This window comes from Dermacentor variabilis, chromosome 2, assembly GCF_050947875.1.
Source record: "Dermacentor variabilis isolate Ectoservices chromosome 2, ASM5094787v1, whole genome shotgun sequence".
Taxonomy (NCBI): Eukaryota; Metazoa; Arthropoda; class Arachnida; order Ixodida; family Ixodidae; genus Dermacentor; species Dermacentor variabilis.
In genome coordinates, this window is record NC_134569.1 from 7573293 (window position 1) to 7586994 (window position 13702).

Sequence of the window (13702 nt, forward strand, 5' to 3'; positions counted from 1 at the left end):
TACCTGTGTAAGTTGTTTAATATTTTCTTATTTTTAATGATAATATTAAATTCAAACAATTAATAAACGTTCAAAAGCATTTAGAACTTGCTTCCATCTTTGATGAACATATGCTTTCACATGGGGAATTCACTCCATTTGAAACATGTTGTCTACACTCTCTGCACTTTTTGTACATTAAATGAGCAACAAATTGCCTTTTTTGTTTTGTTTGTACACACAGTTGTATTCTCATTTATACTAGTAGCTATAGTATGGTGAAGTTTGGAGTGCAAGGTTATTGAAAAAAATGTTTGCTGGGAATCAATACATGAAAATCACAGCGTGCGAAGGACCCGATGACAGGAGTGCTTTTATAGTTAATGCGGATGATAACTGCAGCATTCTAGAATCAAGCTTTGCATTGCAAGGAAACAATCATAGATTTGGACATTCTGTCAGATGTCCTGCCCTGAATGAGTGCTTCAATAATATGAGTTGTCAAACCAAGGACACCTACGTGAGCTTTCCAACTCTCAAGTTTGCTATATCTGACCCTCTCTGTCATTTCAGCAATGCCAAGAGAGGCACACTTGATAGGATGAAAGCAGTTAGAGTAGAACCTAGCATTTACACAACAATAACTTGTCACACAATCACTGGGTGCTCAATGTGAAGGTCTCCTGTTACAGTACTCATGCTGAGAAACAAGCCAGAAAAAGAAACATAAGATGGCCCATTGACAAAATTAGACAGAAACAAGAATCGGGAGACCAGCTACAAATTTAGTGAATTTTGTCTCCTGATTGCTTTTTAGGATTACTGCAGGGGTTCAAGTATGTTTTGTTGATTTTCTCGGAACCGATTTCCTCACAGTTTTGTAGTATGCCAACAAGGAAACTCATTTTCTAAAAAAGATTTTTCAATGAAACTTTGTACACTTAATTTTTGCATAGTCATGCATGCAATGAACCACCAAAAAGAAAATCGTAAGAAAACTTTTCATATGCCTTTATTTTATACCAAGGCAGATCTGTCAGAAGAGCATGTTTTCTTTTTTGTTCATTTCATCATTTCACTTCCTGGATTCTTCAGATCTCATTAGTTACCATTCACTGCACAGATCAATGTCTCTCCTTTGTGACTGCCAAACATTTTTTGTTATGGTCAGCTGAATTTATAAGTGCTGGCATGAGACCTATATCTGTTAGCCACATCTTAAATAGAAATTATCAAAAATGTTTACACATTATCTAAAGCTTCCATTTGCCTAGAAATTGTGCTCTATAAAATTGATTAATAATCTGTGTTCTTACTCTTCTCCAAGAAAAATTTTTGTTGAACTTGGTGCCATATTTTAAGGTATGATGATCAGGAGATTTTTGTAAGTGCAAGTGTTGATAGGTGGTCAGTTTGAGGCCTCTACTGACTGTGTAGATGTGCATTGCAGGGCCATTGCAGAGGGCTGTCAGCTACATTCTCCTCCACAGTCCGGCGCACTCTCTCAACAGCACACTGATGTCACAGGCCCACAAGGTGCTGTGTGAGCTGGGTCCCCTGGAGGAATTTGTGGGAGATGAGCAGACGCTTGTCAACGAGCTGCTTGGCCCACTTTTGCCTCCACACCGGCGGTGCGGAGGTGAGGCATGGCTTGCACACGGCGCGTAGTCAGCTCCTTCGGCTGGCATGCGCTGCCTTACCAGTGCAGTAGAAGTGATGTCAAGCACACCACGGGGTTCGTGCACTGAGTGGCTGAACACGCACCGGCGCATGCCATTCCTGTTTCTTTTTTTCTTCTTCCTCTACGGCCACCTCCCTGTGCACAGCCCATGCCTTGTTACTGCGAAGCAGTTTACCTGCAGTGTCGGAAAGGAATGGAAACTCTGTGTCATGTGCTCCCCCTGCTGGGCAGCACTCAGTCTGCTGGCTTCATCTCACACCAGTGGTGCCACCCAATGAGTGCTGTTACAGACTTTCGCTACCCTTCATCTCACCTTGACAGTAAAGTTGGGACATTATCTAGGCGGTCTTCTTGAGTTTGGTTCACATAATGGACTCATGAAAGCCATGCCTATGGGCGCGTCATCATGTCACTGGCTTGGATTGGCGTGGCCTCAGGCAGCGTACATTTTCCTTTGTTCATGGTAGCTTATTGACAAACACACAGATGCGTTAATAAATGCAATGATTAGAAATAAATGAGGACATAAAGACACATATATGTCATTGTAAGGGCCTTCTCCTAAATGGACATAATGTACACTAAAAGCACTACTGGCACTTGTGGCGTACATTGTATGAGTTTTTATGTCCTTGTTTGTTTTCTGCCATTGCCTATGTTATAAATACAGTTAAACCTCGATGTGACCAGGTCGATAAAATTGGCAGTAGACGTAGTTATATTGAAATTCGACCTTTTAGTACAGTCGCTGATAGATTTTGTTTTACATGGAAGGGGCCGTAAAATCTTCCATATAATCAGGTAATCAGACAAAAAAAATTTCTCTGAGAAAAAGATATTTGGTTTCGTTGAAATAGAAAGTCGGCAACCAAGATGCGGTCTCATGCCACGTTAACAATATCTTTATATTGGCAGTATGAAGCAAAGTCTGTGGAGCTTTCGTTTCCACTCAGACGGTGTGGCTTACAGTGTCGCCCGTAGTGGGACAATGCTATCAGCAGACTAATCTGCACACAGTCAGACCATTAAAGCATCAAAACTCGTCAGATGCTGCAAAGAAAGTTTAGCTTTAAGATCTTATGAAAACGAAGTGACGAGCAACAACCTGTTGTTCATGGCTGTCATGTTTTTGTAAATTGGTGACATGTGAGCGTGTCACGTCCAATAAATCAAGCAAGATCTGGTATGGCATCTTAAGCTTTGACAGCCATTATCCATTGTTTTTAGTATTGGCTCTGTGAGTGAAAAGTCGCCTGCCAATACCTGTGCCAGTGGCCTACCAGTCTGTGGCTTAACAGGCTGCTGTGCTAGGGGTCCTCTGTTCCAATTGGCATGGCCCCCTGGCTATGCCCCTACATGACTGGTTGGTGTTTACTGTTGCCAAGTGCTCTGGGACTATAATTGGGATTGGTTTGGAAGAATGATGATAAAATGCTTGATTGTCTTTATCACTGCAACAGAAGTCTGTAAATTTCGCACTAGTCCATCATCATCTTCCATTTTACTCTGTCTCAAGCTGCCATGCTGATGCTGTTAGTGATGCCCGAGGGAAAATTGATAATAAAACATGCAACTGCATGGCTGCTTGTGGTAATGCACCCATACACAAGCGTGTCATCTCAGAATCTCAGGCTTATGTGCTTGCTTGATTTCCATGAGGCCACTTATAAGTTCATGGCTCTACTTCCTCATAGCGTACTTGGTGGAATGAGTAGCACATAGCGTTCTTGTGTAAGTTTATTACAGCGAGGGATTGAAAAGAATGCCAGCGCTAGTTGGTCCCCTGATTTTTCTTTTTCACTCGTATAACAGATCGGCATCCTTTTACAGATGTCTGCATGACACATCGCCTGGCACTGGAGCAGCTGTGCAGGCGTTCGCCGGTGGACCTGCTAGCTTGGCTGCTTGAACAGCGGCTGGGCCCCCATCTGCAGTCCGTGCTAGACCAGCCCCACGCTGCCTGCCTCGTCAGGCTGCTGGGTATCTACAACATTGATTCAAATTTTAAAGCAGATTTATTAATACAACAAAAAAATCTTGCAGAAACTCCTCTGGGAATTGTCTAAGTATGTGTAAGCATTGTGCCACTTGCTCATCTCCATGCAGCCCGGTGTCATTATCAGTGTTATAGAACTTGATCCGGCAAGTACAAACGACAGCTCTGCGGCGACACGAACTGGCGCGGACAGCACCACAAGGAGCATTGATGATGCGAACAAAGTACTGCAGGTGGCGGCACCAGGTGCATGGATGATGTTCCGATCATTATACATCGTTATTGCTTTTTAGGGCCTTATCCATCCTCATCGAACCATTATGAACCATGACCAAACATACTCGGGCCACCGCCTCGCGAACCGTACCTTCAAAGCAATCTGTGATTCCGACAAAAAGGGCCGACTGCTGATAGCTTCGTGCGCTATGTTCTCGCTGCTTACTTAGCTTTGAAGAGAGATGTGTGGGCCCGTATCTTGAAAGCAATCTGCAAAAATGCCTTAGTGTGGCATGTGCTGATAGCTCTGTGAGCACTGTGTTGTCACGGCTTCGTTGGCGTTGAAGTGAGAGGCAGCACGAAGGTGAATTTGCTCGTTGCTGCGGGTACTATCTTGAAAGCGGTCGCCTTACGGGATGGACGGATGGAGGAATAGACAATTTTCTCGTTGGGTAGACATAGAAATGCTTACGTATTTAAAAGCCAAAATATAGGCGGTTATTTAAAAAAAAAAGAAAGATATAAAGTGCTCCATTGTCTTATATAGTGGTCTGGCGTAATTTCTCTTGTCATCTGGTCACTATGGAACAAGGAAAGAAAGCATATCACTTAAAGAGAATTAGACCGTGATATAAAATGGTTGACAGGGCGTTCGGCAGCTGCTCTGACTGGCATCCCCCCCCTCCCTCCCTTTTTGCTTCTGAAGCAGAAGGGTAAGACGACACTTACTAGGTGCTTTTAATTCTGTGATTCAGTGTGGAAGAATACCACGGGAATGGAAGGGTGCCCACATAAGAGCGATCCTATAGAAGGTGCTGAAACATCTCTCCCAGTTAGCTATCGACCCATCTTAACACCTGCCCTGTACAGGCTGTTTGCCTGTATTCTGCGAGTAAGACTGCAAAGATGGACTGAGGCCAAAATCATCTGGAAGCTGCAAAATGGCTTAGAAGACAATCTTTTCGTTGTCACACACACACAACTAAAGTCGCTTTGAAGGAATCCCACCCTGTCTTTGTGGCTTTTCTGGACATCGCAGGCTTATCATACTGTGGAGGAGATGAGCTTGGAGTCCGCTCTGTCAGGCCTGGGTGCTGCAATTGCTGTAACACTGAATTGCTGTAATTGCTGCAAATGCTTGTAATACTCAAGGCATCCAGGCTGAAGACATCCAGGCTGTCATCCAGTAAGGAAGAAAGATCTTAGACCCTGTTCCCAGTTTCGGTCAATAAGCTTATGACAAAGATGCCATATGTAACCTTTGATCTTCATGCTATGTCTTGTGCATGGAGTCGTAACGGACAGGAAGGGGGCAAGGCTTCAATGTAAGCTATGTGGAGGAAGGCATCACCAACACAAGGATGATACCAGCACTGTTCTACGATGATCACATTGTGTTCATGGCAAAGAGTCTCGATGAGCTGCAAGAACTCCTTGTCATATGCGGTGATGTAGGCACAGAGTTGTGGTTCAATGTCAAGAAATCCGTGGCAATTGCCTTTGGTACCATGGCTTTCCAGGAAATCTTGGAGCTCTACATAAAAGACAACTTCACGGTTTGGGCCAATGAGTACTACTAGTGCCTAGGAGTAACCATTTCAGTGGCCCCAAAATATATGCACAGCTATGACTAAGAACTATGAACAATGGCGAAGACCTGTTTCTCTTCTTTTGACTCCAAGGCCCTATAGTCCTTCAACCATTTGGAAGTCTTCTGTGGTTTATGGAAAGGAGTAGCTGTAACTGACCTCACTTTTGGATGTGCAGTGCTATGCCTGTCTTTCCGCACATGAAAGGCCCTGGAAACCTGACAAAGGGAAGTTGGCCACACTTCTCAGAGCATACACAAAGGTACACCCAATGAGGCAGTAGAGGGAGATATTGGTTGGTCCTCCTGTGAGGTGTGTGAGGCTGTGGCAAAAGTCTCACATGAATGTAGTCAAAGTGGAGAGACTAAGGACAGATGGGCTCGACACATCTACAAGTATGTCCGCTTGCAATCAATAAATAGTGGGTGACTTGAGAAAAACAGCCCACCAAATGTTGCAACGTCGAGAAGGTCCAGCTCACAACCCCCCCACAACATGATAAAAGACACAAAGTGAGGCAGCACATCATGACTGTTGACCTAGACACATGGAAAGCGACTGGCACTAGCAAAGCCAGCAATGTCAGTGGGCCTCTTTGATTTGTTTGTTCGTTCGGTAATTTGTAAAACTTTATTGGCAACAAGGATCAACAGGTCACTAAGCGGCCAGGAGCCCACAGGCCCTGGTGGCCTCCTCAGCCCACTGGACGACCTGATATTGTTGGTCTGGGTCCAAGCTGAGCAGAGCAGCCTCCTAATCCTTGGCATCTAAATTGCGAGCTCTCGTGGTGGGGGGTTGGCCGGGCAGGCCCATATCATATTGTGACAGGGCATCAATTAGATAAAAGCGAAGCACTATTTATAAACAGAAACTATTTACAGGGATGGCCAAGATCACTGAACACGTGCAATGTCCCGACCATCGTCGTCTTCATCGTTAGTCCAAAGAGGTGGCTCGTAACATTTAACCTCCTCGGTGGGCGGAGTGCCGTCTCAGCACGGACTAATTACACCAGGAGGATGCGGCGGAATAGTATGGCTTCAACTGGGATACGTGCACGACGTCACAAGATGACAAGGTAGATGGTGAAGAACTGTCCAGTGGCATGATCTCATAGTTTACGTCATCAAGTTGCCGTAATACCTTGTAAGGTCCGGTGTAAGGTGACAAAAGATTCTCAGAACGACCTACATGGTGAGATGGGAGTGCAGAGAAGTACAAGAGATCCTGGAGAAAAGCAGAGGTGTTGGTAGTTGTGATCATAGCAGTTCTACTGAAGTAATTGCGAGTCGGATAGTCGCTCATGAGTGATCTGACGTGCCAGATGGGCTCACGCCACAGCATCGCAGGCATACTCTGTGCTATTTTGTATGCCAGCAGGTAGCAATGTGTCGAAAGGCAATGCTGACTGGTGGCCAAACAGTAGGTTGAATCGCAAAAAACCGGCGATGTTGTGAAGGAATGAGTGGTACGTGAGTGTGACGTATGGCAAAGTACTGTTCCAGTCGCGATGATCGTCAGACACGTACATCGCCAACATATCGGTTAAGGTGTGGCTCAGCCTCTCGGTGAGCTCGTTGGCCTGCGGGTGGTATGCATTACTGAGCTTGTGCTCCACAGAACGGGAACGAAGGAGGTCATTGGCAACTTTGGACAAGAAGTAGTGGCCTTGGTCTGTGAGCAGTTGCCTAGGGCACCATGATGAAGGATAATGTCATGAAGTAGAAAATCAGTGACATCAGTAGCGCAGCTAGTCGGCAAAGCTCGCGTGATGGCATACTGTGTAGCATAGTTTGTTGCAACTGCGACCCGCTTGTTCCCTGAAGTAGACGTAGGGAATGGGCAGAGGAGGTCGAGACCGATGCGGTAGAAACGGCTCCTTGGATATGTCAACGGGCTGTAGAAGGCCTGCAGGTAATGCTGAGGGCCGTTTATATTGGTGCCTAAGGTCACACACACAGCAACGTAGTGTTGGTACCAGGCCAGGCCAGAAGAACCGGCGCTGCACGCGGTTGTATGTGCAGGATGCCCCAAGATGGCCAGCAGTTGGGGCATCGTGGAGTGCTCCGAGGACAGTAGCACGAAGTTGCTTGGGGAGAACAAGCAGAAGCCCTGAGCCATTGGGAATTTTACCATGATGGTAAAGAATATTGTCGTGAAGCTCAAACAGACAGAGCGATGGGTCGGGCTGGAGGCAGTCTATTATAGATCGTAATGTGTCGTCGCTTTTCTCTTCAGGACGGATATTGGCCAGATCCGAAATAGCCATGACGAAGTCACCGGTATCGCTCGTCGGTGTCGGGAGGATCAGCAGGGTAGCGTGACAACAGTCAGTGTCTTTGTGCATCAGGCCAGACTTGTACAGGATGTCAAAGGTGTACTCCTGCAACTGTAAAGCCCAGCGACCAAGCCTTCCTCTAGTATCCTTCAGTGACGAGAGCCAGCATAGGGCGTGGTGGTCCATGACAACAGAAAATGTGCGGCCTATAAGTAAGGGCAGAATTTTGACACAGCCCAGACTAAAGCGAGGCATTCGTGCTCGGTTATAAAAAAATTCTGCTCCGATGACGCGAGAAGGTGGCTGGCATAGGCAATGATACATTCCTGGTCGTTCTGGCATTGGGCGAGAACTGCACCTACGACATGGCCACCAGTGTTGGTGCGGACTTCTGTAGTGATGAAGGGTCAAAATGCACCAAAATGGGCGGTGATGTAAGTAAACTGAGTGTGGTGAATGCGGTAGCTCGCTCATGACCCCAAGAAAAACAGACGTCCTTCTTGAGTAGGTCAGTAAGCGGCCGGACAATGTCGGCAAAATTTCTGACAAAATGGCGGAAGAGCACAAGCCGGCAAAGCTCTGGACATCTCTGACTGAGTGAGGAACAGGAAAATATTGGAGGGCACGTACCTTGTCGGGGTCAGGTTGGACACCACTAGCACTAACAAGGTGACCAAGAACGGTGATGTGACGTGAAGCGAAACGACACTTAGAGGAATTAAGTTGCAGGCCAGTGTGGTAAAGCTCATTGAAAATGGCCAACAGGCGGGTCAGGTGGTTCTCAAAAGTAGGTGAAAAGACAATCGCATCATGTAGATAGCATAGACAAGTACACCACTTATAGCCCCTAAGGAGAGAATCCGTCATCCACTCAAAGGTTGGGGGGGGGGGGGGCATTACACCATCCAAAAGGCATAATTTTGAGCTGGTAAAGTCCATCAGGTGTGATAAACGCATCAACGGTAATCTGCCAGCATCTGGAGTGCAGGTTGATAGAGCAAAAGTATGTGGCTCCATGGAGGCAGTCCAAGGTGTCATCGATTTGGGGAAGCAGGTATACGTCCTTGCGCTCAATGTTGTTCAAGTGTCGGTAGTCAACGTAGAAGCGCCAGCTGCCATCTTTCTTTTTGACTAGCACCAGAGAGGACGCCCATGGACTGGAAGAAGGCTCGATAACATCTTTTGTGAGCATTTTGCCAACTTTGCCTTGGATCACCTGATATTTAATGAGGGAGACGGTATAAGAATGCGGCGGATAGGCATCACGTCCCCTGTGTCGATTCGATGCTGGACAAGAGAGGTTCGTCTCAAAGACGATCGTTGAAGTTGAAAATGTCATGGTATGACTCCAGGAGGAGGCGAAGGTCGGCAGCTTGAGCAGGAGAAAGGTCAGCAGGAATCATTCCGTCAAAGACATCGTGCGACGAACTGGTTGTGGTATGAATGAAGGATGAATTAGAGGGACTGGAGAGATCCAGCGGGCAAATTTTGCAATCTTCGGCAGCAGTGATGGCGGCGAGTGATATGCCTGCTGGAATTAGTTGAGGAGATGCGCTGAAGCTTAAAAGAGGAATACAGTTGCGATTGCCGGTTACAGTCACGAGGGTGTTAGGCACGGCGAAGTTTCTGGTGAGCAGAACACCTGTTACTGGGGAGAGCACACATAATTACCGTTGGCTGCAGGTGGGCTCGAGGTCATGGATATATACATGGCCGTTTGGGGGGGCATGTGTACATAGTCAAGAGAGCAGAGACGGGCCGAAGGCATGGTTGGAGCATCGGCTAGGTGAGGTAGTTCAAGCTATAGGAGGTCAGTCGCACAGTTAATTATGGCAGAATAAGTTGTTAGAAAGTCCACACCAAGTATAATGTCATAAGGACATCGCTCAAGAACAGCAAATAAAACAGAAGTTGGGTGACCAATGATGGTAATGCGGGGGGTGCACATTGCAAGGATGTTGGGAGGTCCTCCATCGGCCACTCTTACAATGCGGGATAGAGCAGGTATGACCACCTTTTTTAGGCGACAGCAAAGACCAGAGCTCATGACAGAAATATAAGCCCCAGTGTTGACAAGTGCAGAGACGGTCACGCAATCGTCAACGTTAGCATACATAGTCAAGTCAGCAGAGTAACTAGAGGGTTTTGTGGCGGAGTCGTGGATGCAGTGTTACCTCCGGGTGCTGCATCGTCTAGATTTCTGGAGTGAAGGAGCCACGGCTGCCCAGCGACGTCGCGCGGCGAGGTGGCTGCGAGCGGAAGGACAGACAGTGTAAAAGTTGCGAACGCGACTGGTAACGTCTAGGTGATAGCGAGTGGCTGGACCATGTCATGGCAGCGTCAGGATTGTATGGGTGTGCTGCAGATGGGAGGGGGGGCTCGAAAGGGCTGCGATCAAGGCGGCGAGCATGGGCAAAGGATGGAGTACATTGTGAGAATGACTGGTGGTTACAGTAGTGAGCAATGTGCCCAACATGGCGGCAGTTAAAGCAGATAGGTCAGTCCTCTTCAGTTCTTCTATCTGCAGGGTTCCAATATTGTGGAGCAAACCTTTGATAACGAGGGAACGATGTCGGGGTCCCAGAAGTGGACATACAACTGTGCACGGCGCAAGCAGCGTGAACCCCAAGATGAACTAGTTTGTTTCGTACGATGGCTTAGATGAGTGAAACCGCTAGCGCGTTTGAGTTGCCGTCATTAGAGTTGGCAGAGAGATGGCGGTCAATCCTCGTCAATTCAGCCGAAGGCAGTGAAAGGTGACATGGCAGTCGCTCTGCACACAGAAGACATCATGGCAGTTTTGGGAAGCATGGCAAATGGTCGTTCAGTACAGTGGCTCTTGGCCTGCATGAAGCGCTGGCACTCCACGATCACGGCATCGATGGTAGCACAATTTCTCCATGTGAGCAGATTGAATGCATCATCGGCTATCCCCCTCAGGACATGGCCACCCTTGTCAGACTCTGGCCTGTCGGTGTCAGCCACGGAGGAAGAATATTTGTGTGCGCTGAAACTCCCGTCAGCGCGGGCGACCAGATTAAGTCACAAAAATAGCATGCGCTGACGGGGGCACATGCAGTGGCGGCACCTTGCGGTACGTCACGCAAGCCGCAGTGAAAAAAGAAAGCAGACGTCCAGGCGCCAGCTTGGGCGCGCTCTCTTCGGCAGCATCTGTGTCTTCCCCTCAAAGCAGATGACAAGCAGACGACATGAATGTTCGCTTCAGCAGGCATGCCATAACATTGTATTTGTGCACCCTTAAGAGGAAGCTTTAGCTCGGGGCCAACTCCGATGTGGCCTATTCAAGTACATGTAAAATGCAAAAACGTTTTTCTGTGATAACCCCTGGACCGATTTTGATGAAATTTATTGCATTTGAGAGAGAAAGTTAAATTCTAGTGACTGTTGGAAGCAGAATTTCTATTTAGGGCCTGAATTTTGTTAAATGAATTTTCGAAAATTCGGAAGTTCGAAAAACATACAAGCACAAAGTTTACAAATTAATAGCTCTGCATCAAAAACAGATATCGTGCTTCTGTGAACGGCATCAATTAGATCATTCAAAGTGGACAAATTCTGTATGTCAATTTATATCTTACTTGAATTTGTTAGGTTGTGTACAAGGCTTCTGCAAAAGCTGTACTATTTCCATATTAGTAAATTTTCTTAGATTCCTGTATAACATATCAATTTTGTCCCATATATCTGTACTATTAGATGCAATTAACATAATTGTGATGTCATTTTTTATTGCTGAGTTACCTAGTTGTAAACCTGATAGTTTAGTCTTTTAATATTTACGATTTTGCCAATATTTAATGAAAAATTGGTGGTGTAAATAGAAAATTCAGAACCACCAGTCACTTGATTTTAAGTTTTTCTTTTAAATGCAACAAACCTCATCAAATTTGGTGTAGTGGTTGCTGAGAAAAACGAATTCTCCTTTTACATGTATTTAGATAGGAGCACCAGAGCTAAAGCTTCCTCTTAAGTCAAACAGCTACAGTTCTTGTTGGTGTCTGTTAGAGGGCCATAATACTAACAGGGCTGCTACGCGCAAATGCCTTTCTTCGGAATTTGCTAGCCTAAGATGGGACGCAAGTGTTTCATTGAAAACTGCAAAACTGGTTACAAGTCTTAGAGGGAAAATGTGAGTGTCTTCGAGGCTCCGAATGATCCTGAACGACTGCTAGCATGGGCTGCGGCAATTCCTGGGGACGGCTGTCAGCTCACATAGAGAAATAACGTCTGCGAGAAGCACTTCATGAGCAACTTGATGAGGTGGGATAAATACTACGGTGAGCTTAGAGATGAGGTATTCCTGGACCACCAGAAAAAAACCCGAACTGCATCCATAGGCTGTTCCTTGCATCTTTCCTCCATCTCCCGCATCTTTGATATCCTCGAAAAAGAAGCGGACGCCCCAGGAAGTGTCATCAAATATCAATCATACCACCGTTAAAAGATCAAGAACGAGTGTCTACGACAAGCCAGGAACATCAATGGCGGTGAATGTCAGCGATGTTCACACAGCGTGTGAGGGCCATGGGCTTGAGGAAAATCAGCTTGGTCATATATTCGAAGAAAGTGAAGGCATGTTTGCTTTCGACGAACGCCAGCAGCGCTTGCACCCATCCAATCAAAGTCATCGAATGGGTGTCAAGGAATATTGCTGCATACAACCGGAATCTACAGATCATCTTATTATAGCGGTCATCGAAAGGAATGCATTTTATTTTTTACTGTGCTCAAATGATTAAAGAGTAGCACCAATCACTGTCCAGGCTACCAGCACTAAAGAAGCATGCGACTGCCCTCAGTAGAACTTGTGCTAGGTGCGTAGCTGAACGCAAGCAACACACTTGACTGGTTGCCTTGGCAACCGAAATGGCGGTAGTTTCTTTCTTGGTCGCCAAGTACCGCCAGCATGATAGTTGCTCCACAAGCTTGTTACCTTTCCTGGTCGCTGAAAACAGCGGAGTTCCCACTCCTAAATATTTCTTGCTCTGTGAGCTTCACAGCAGAGTGCCAGCACATCCTGTATGTACGACAGGTACGATGACTCCGTGTATGTTTGGGCTCGCCTTGACAGCTGTTTCTTCACAGCAATATTGCGATTGTAGGCCTTACCAAACAGATCATGGAGCTTTTGCTTAAATGTGTTCCAGCTCCCAAGTTCGGTCTCATGATTGTCATACCACAACTTTGCCATTTCGCTCAGATAAAAGACATCATAGGCCAGCGTGACCGTCAGGTCACCCATTCGTATTACTGTAGAAACCCGCGTATAATAGAAACTCGCATATAGTATGAGGTGAAATTTTTGGGACGCAAAATTGAAAAAAAGAAGTTTTATCCACGTATAATACGAGTGAGGAAAGCTCCAGGAAAACATTTATTTAAATTGCACTCCGCACTTTAATCACTGCCTTCCTCAGCTGCGCTCTCTTCGGATACTTCTTTGTCGGACATATCTTCCCAGAAGTACTCATCCTCTGTGCCATAGAGCGTGTTCGAGATGCTGCACTTCTTGAATGCGCGACGCACGAGGTCCTCTGGTATGCTGGCCCGTGCATCCACAATCCACTTGCATAGCGCGGCTGGCGAAACCTGCTTCAGCCGCCCGGTCGGCGTCACTGCAAGGCTCACCTGAGTGCATCTAATCTGCGTAACACCTCCCTTCAGAAGAGTAGGCAGGCGTTGTGCCCCTTCCGGTGGCAGTTGCCAGCCTGCTCCTCGCCTTCCCTTTCCTGTTAACTGTGTATATGTGTATATGTTCAAAAACACCGCTTGACTGCGTCCTTGAATGGCTTGTTCATGCAAACGTCTAAAGGCTGCAGCTGAGATGTCACCCCACCCGAGATAATGACGAGTTCAGTGCCAGATTCAGTCAACAGCCTGGACGCAACACTGAGTCGGCCAAATGGCAACGAAATGCGTCCAGCACGAGGATGGACGGGAAC

The 13702-nt window shown here is 46.5% G+C and overlaps 1 protein-coding gene across 6 annotated transcripts in view; it reads left to right on the forward strand.

Annotated features, from left to right (window-relative positions):
- LOC142571328 (uncharacterized) overlaps nt 1-13702 on the forward strand; it is a 150749-nt gene that overhangs the window by 106237 nt on the left and 30810 nt on the right. For all 6 annotated transcript variants that reach the window (XM_075679597.1, XM_075679595.1, XM_075679594.1 and 3 more), the window contains 2 exons: nt 1430-1618; nt 3491-3640. In XM_075679597.1, the coding sequence (XP_075535712.1) occupies nt 1430-1618; nt 3491-3640 (339 nt within the window). The remainder of the gene's footprint in view (nt 1-1429; nt 1619-3490; nt 3641-13702) is intronic.